This window comes from Pyrus communis, chromosome 6 (genome assembly GCF_963583255.1).
Source record: "Pyrus communis chromosome 6, drPyrComm1.1, whole genome shotgun sequence".
Lineage (NCBI taxonomy): Eukaryota > Viridiplantae > Streptophyta > Magnoliopsida > Rosales > Rosaceae > Pyrus > Pyrus communis.
The window spans coordinates 14478634-14484936 of record NC_084808.1 but is presented as its reverse complement, the minus strand read 5'-3'; the positions used below and the strand labels follow the sequence as shown (position 1 = coordinate 14484936).

Sequence of the window (6303 nt, the reverse complement as noted above, 5' to 3'; positions counted from 1 at the left end):
CTTAAAAAAGCAAAACCTTTTTTCCTTCATATTTGAACTGTTTCGATTAGCTTATCTCTCTATCACTTGATTCATTATTTCTAAAGGAAGTTATAATCACTACCAAAACAGCTTAATAACAGTTGATTATCTCTATAAAAAAAAAAGAGGGATACTAACTGTACTCAAAATCCCAAATGCGTAACACATGGTTCTAATCTAAACCCTGATTCTAAAATTTAGAATTGGACACAAAAATGAAAATTGGAATGATTAGCATGGAAATGAGAGAGGGAGAAGGTCTTCCTTACCTACGACGATGAAATCCAACTATTATTTCAAGCTCCCTCAATCACAACCTGTAGGAAAATATCAAGCCCAAACATAAGTTCACTAAAATCCGAATTCAATATAATCAAACACAAACAAAATACCAAAATTATAAATAAATAAATAAAAAACTAAACTAAACTATAAATTAAAACTTTCAACTAAATACCCCAAAATTTAAATTACTTACCAGTAACAGATTTCTGAGTAATCAACTTATCGATTATGGTCATCGAACACAACATTCTCCAAAACTGCAAAACACTTGCAACCATATTTGATAAGAATTTGAAATATCACTCCAATCATGACACAGAACATAAACATTTCGCGCTAACTGTCATTTTTAAAGTAGAATGTTCAATTAAATCATGATGTTAAGTACCAGTCCCAAATTTGATAGCATTCCAAATATCTGGTTCCCAGTTCTTTGACAAATCAATGCACTTGGCATAGCAACCACCTTCAATGTTTGACACACCATTGTTGCTCCAGCAGTGCTCATCAAATCCAATTAGATACCGATTATGATCCGTAGACAGAGTCGTCTTCCCAGTGCCTGCAACAAACATCCTAGGATCAGTTACACAAACACAAAAGAAACTGAAACACAAAAGATTGATGTATCATCGCCAATTGATCATTGCACACATAAAATTATCATGATTCATACCTCTGCGTCGATATGGAATTTTATAAACTGGACAAATGGAACCCGATTTCATTGACTTCACGATGCAAATGCTGTAAAAAATAAGCAAACACTGGCAATATGATCAAGCACATTCCAAGTATTAATACATCTAAATAAAACCTAACATTCATATGCGAATAATAATGAAGGTAGAGATTACTTGCAAAATAGATGATGGCAATTGAGTGAATCCGCAGAACTCAGTAGACTCAAACTGCAAAACAGATGGGGAAAAATCAAACCCATTAACAGAGTGAAGAGAAATTTTAAATCTTTAAATGAATTCTAGACAAAATCATGTAAAGGGTCTGTTTTGGCTACCGAGAAACTTAGTATACATTTGAATATTATAACATTTTAATACAAAAATTTAGCTTTATTCAGATGGGAGAGATCAAAGGTTGCATCATTTAGCTTCACACATGGCTACAACACAATTTCAAAAACTCTGTCATCTCAAAGTCACATTCTTTATCAAACTCCCAATCCGGAATCGAACAGAGGTTGATAACGGACAAAAAGAAATACAAAGTACGAAATATAATCAATATCATGAGTCGAAACTTGGTGCAAAGGGTGAGGGATCAACCATCTGACTTTTTTCCCCCTTAACCTCTGCTTGCATGGACAAACAACGGAAGAATTCATACCCAAATAACACAATAACATAAAATGCACAGTTGAAGATTTGATAAGCAGTGTACAATACATAACCAAACCTGATAATATATGCCTTTAACAGATACAAAGACTTTACGTAATTTATGAGTCCAAGATATGTAAGCTTGTCATTCATGACTCAACCTGGTACGAAAGCAACACCAATATTAAGGGAAGATTCCACGAAACGATTAACTCCTAGAAGTAACTAAGCATCATTTCATACTTCAGAACTCCTTTTTTTAGAAAAATTTAAATATACCTTTCGACAGTTATGAATGCGTTTGACATCAATTCTGTCCTCAATAGCTGAGGCAGTCGTCTATATCTCTAAGTGCTTCAACGAATTTTGGATATCTGCAATTCCAAACATACCAAACAACAACTGTCAGAGGCCCTACATACAATAACAGACATGCAACTAATTTTTTAACAGTAAGAAAAACCCAACAAACCTCTGCAAAATAATTCTATCTAATTTGTAAGTGGGTCTTCTTTCTTTTAGGAGAGCAGCTCGTTCCTTGTTCTTCTTCGCATCGGCTCTCTTTACTTTTCTTTCGTATGCTTTTATCTCTCTCAACTACTCGAGTAGCGGTTCATGCTGAATGAAAGAAACATCATTCAAGTAATAATAGGTATGGTGATTTCCTTTCACCTTTTTCTTCAGCTCCCAAGGGAACACGCCCTTTAGAATACACAATTTTCTATAATTTCCAACAACATGCACATATATTAAGCAATCATACAATAATTCAACCGATAAATCCGAATAATGCACAAACCCTAAACCCTAGATTAACATAAATTACATAAATCATGTGAAAATACAGAAATTACAACTTGAATACCAAAGACAGACCTGAAGAGGGGAAGACTGACTTGAAGCTGCTTGACAGCTTGTGACCTGGTGACGTACCTCGCGGCATTTCCTTCCTTCTTCTTTCCCTGCAAATTCGAGGGACAATCAACTGGAAGTGTGAGAAAATGGTGAAATTAAATATTGGAAATTGTTCTTTTAATACTTATGTATATAGGAGAGCTTATCGGAGACGGAGGAGGTGACCTAGAATTTACTGCAGGCCTGTAATGCTTATGCTTCACCGGGGCCTCGATTTGCAGATAGAGGCTTGGCCCAATTGAAACGAAGCACAGCCTCTCTCCCCCTTGAAATCTGAAATCCCCACCCAAAAAACCACGCACGGGCCTTCCTGACATGAACGGTGGAGTAAGACGACATAGGCGAGAGAAGAGATCGGCGAGGGATCTGAGGGAAATTACAGAGTGAGAAAATTTTTCTTGGGATTTTTATTGTGTCATTTGAGGACTACAACAGTCAAATATAGTGAAAGAATAATTAAGGGAAGCTGATTGTATGATTAAAGAAATCTCATACCTTCCATAAAAAAAATCAAAGTGAAAACCAGTAAGAGATTGATACCTTACCAAACGTTGGGGGTAGCCCAAGTTGACCGAAATCGACGAAACCTTGCTCGACCTCTCTCTCTGTCCACATGAGAAAACAACATCACCCAAAAGGTCAGAGATTTCCAAAACCAAAAGGAAATTAAGAGAGAGAAACGGAGGAGAGTGAGAGAGAGAGAGAGAGAGATCAGAGTACCGTTAGTTAAATCGTGGACGGCGTCGGTTCTCCGATCACTGTAATCCCTGAAGATCTTTTCGGCCGTTCGCCGACTCGAGCCCATCTCCCTGCTCCTCTCCTTCATCTCACCGAAGCTCTCGAGCTACAGAAATGAAGGCCAGACCCTGCCATTCGTCCCTGAGGCATCCCCTCATCACCGACTCTGTTCGTAACCTGTCAACCCTAAAGAATACACACACCCATGCTTTCCGCTCTGTATCTCTCTCCATGTCCATCTCTCTCTAAAATGGGAGAAAATCCCATAGATCCTGGCAGAGGAGCTAGCAAAATCTTTCTCTCACTCAGTCCAAATCCGTAGCTCCCATCCGTCTCCAATCTGTCAGGCCCTGTGTCTCCCTCCTCTGTAGTCTCTCTGTCCCCCTCTCTCCGCTCGCCACAGCGACACCCAGCTGTCTCCGAGTCAAAAATGGGAGCCATTATCTCTCTCAAATTCGTCAGCCATGATCTCCCCTTCCCCTCTCTCTCCCCAAGTCAAAGCTGAAATGCAGGCCCTGTGTCTCCCTGCTCTGTAGTCGCTCTGTCCCCCTCTCTCTGCTCGACACAGCGACACCCAGCTGTCTCCGAGTCAAAAATGGGAGTCATCGTCTCTCTCCAATCTGTCAGCCGTGATATCCCCCTCCCCTCTCTCCCCGAGTCAAAAGCTAAAATGCAGCGAACGGTTGAAAATCAGTTCTTAAGCCTGAGTGGCAATTTTGTAAATAAAACGAAAGTATGTTAAAAGCAACCGAGTGGCAATTCTGTAAATAAACTGAAATGTGGTCCAAAACACTGTTAATTTCTACAGTGCAATTTCGCCTCTTTCTTTAGACTAAAGTAATTTCTATTGCTCACTAGGGTTTGCTAGTGGGTTTGTGTTGTACTAAAGTAGTACATTAGCAGCAGGTTGTGATGAAGGCTAGGGGAGGGCTATGTGCAGCTACAGTCCTAGAGTTTGGGTATATTCTGTGGGAAATGAAGCATCGTGGGAAAAGAAATTGCATCAAAAACCGCATTTTTAGAAAGAAAAACATGATCAGTTAGGGATCGGGACAGCGATACCCAAGTTGAATAAGAGAGTAACCTAAAATTTGGATTAAAAAACGAAAAGTAACCTAAAAAAAATACATTTGCAAGAATGAAATTACAATTTATTAAATCATCTTCAACTTTTAGAATAAAATTTAAATTTTTTAACATAAAACGTTTAGGCTTTAATTCACGAACAGTTTTTCTGCTCTAACATTTCTGAGTTAAATTTTTTAGTTCAAAATTATTAAAAAAATAAATGTAGTTTCTTTTTTAAGTTTTTTTTTTTTTATATGTAGATTATCCTAATTTATTTTTATGAACACTTTTAACTTAAAAATATTTGAATTCCGATAATCATTAAAAAAATCACTAAATTAGGTGAATATTAAATTTAAATTTGAGCCGTTAAATTTTTTTTATACCCTTTGATTTGATCATAGAGATATCAACGATTGAATTTAATCCAAGGTTGTTAAGCTCGAGGATCCTTGCCGGATCCTCTTTGTGAGGATCCCGGGAATCCTCTCATCACAACCGTTCATCGTGCATCGTTCGGTCAGTTTTTGTCAGGTACTGTTTATATTCAATTTTAAACAAAAAAATTACAATGATTTCTGACTGCACGATTCACGATGAACGGTTATGGTGGGAGGATCCCCAGGATCCTCACAAAGAGGATCCACCAATCCGGCGAGGATCCTCTTCCGTTAAGCTCGTTAGTCTGGCTGACATGCCCACATGGGCGTGTTCCATCATCCATATGAGAATAGTAACGATAGAGATGACAAACCCTAACCCGGAATGTCCACTTGGACTCCGAATCGAATTGTGCTGACCGATACCTAGAGGGTGACGAAGCCATAAAGTGTAGTGTAGTGGAAAAATACGAATAAAGTTAAAACCTAAAAGTGCGTAATCAAAAGAGTGCGCGGGTGAGCGGGATTGAACTCATTTCACATGTTATGGCAGAGCATAAGAACAGTACAATAATTAGGGTGAAGGTTATACCACTAAAGATAACCATCTACTGAGGTCTTACTAGAGTCCTCGTTTACACGAAATCCCAGCTACTAAACCTGGAGGGGTGAAAAAAAAAGTTGAGTGGGTTAGAAAATAATGCTTTGTAAAAGATCTTTTTAAAACATTATAACCTCTCGCCGTAAAATCAAGTATAGTTTCCAAAATATATACGTACTATATATATAAGAAAATACTTACCGTAGCCTGCAAAGTCTCAAGAAATCAATAAGGCATATCTATCGCAAATAAGCTCAAGGGGACCAATTTCACATAACCTCGTAATAAGTAAACATAACATAACATAACAAATGCTCATCGACACATGCTAACACACGAGTTGGAGTTGCCTAATCCAACCTATACGACAAGACTGGGTGTAATAAATGCGCTCTAGTATTACAATCACGTGAAGTATGGTGCCGAAGCATGGTCATATACGAGCCGGAATTGCCTAATACAATATGTACAACAAGACTGGCACCTAACTTGGATCCAATGCGAGTGAACGGTGCGGATGTGAACATACACATGAAAGGATGGCTCTGACCTTGGGCGAATTACTAACATCGGGGTGCAGCAATGATGAGCAAATGACATAAGTAAAATCGTGCCACAAAGATTCGATAACTCTAATCAACATAGTAATTATCACAGCTGTAAATATAATATCATGGTATCTCGTGCATACCTGGGAACCTATAGGACGTAGAATAATTCTCTAGGTTCAGTCATTTCACTACTTCATGTAATTTTAGTCTAAGCAAGGCATACGTAGTAAATTCTTTTCAAGGTATAACTAGAAACTAGAGTGTATGCATATACTTGTAAAAAGAAATGACTAGCTCACAGTTATGCAGTCAAAATGAAGCCTCCGAGCCTTGCTTGACCCCGTACATCCTTGGGATACGTTTCCCCTATATGTGAAATTACTAATTAACTTAGTTTAATGACA

At 38.0% G+C, this 6303-nt stretch overlaps 1 protein-coding gene across 2 annotated transcripts; it reads right to left on the bottom strand.

The window, feature by feature from the left end:
* Positions 1-511: 511 nt before the first annotated feature.
* On the bottom strand, positions 512-3943 carry LOC137737094 (phosphoenolpyruvate carboxykinase (ATP)-like). Of its 2 annotated transcripts, none has more exons than XM_068476458.1 (10): positions 3282-3943; positions 3102-3166; positions 2727-2927; positions 2523-2608; positions 2119-2367; positions 1926-2020; positions 1164-1807; positions 983-1053; positions 695-868; positions 512-563 (listed from the first exon to the last, which is right to left on the bottom strand). In XM_068476458.1, exons 7-10 carry the CDS (start codon positions 1247-1249, stop codon positions 526-528), a joined length of 369 nt encoding a protein of 122 aa, XP_068332559.1. In that variant the 5' UTR covers positions 1250-1807; positions 1926-2020; positions 2119-2367; positions 2523-2608; positions 2727-2927; positions 3102-3166; positions 3282-3943; the 3' UTR covers positions 512-525. The 2 variants fall into 2 exon arrangements, with proteins under 2 accessions (XP_068332559.1, XP_068332561.1); XM_068476460.1 differs by having other exon boundaries at positions 3107-3166.
* Positions 3944-6303: the final 2360 nt, after the last annotated feature.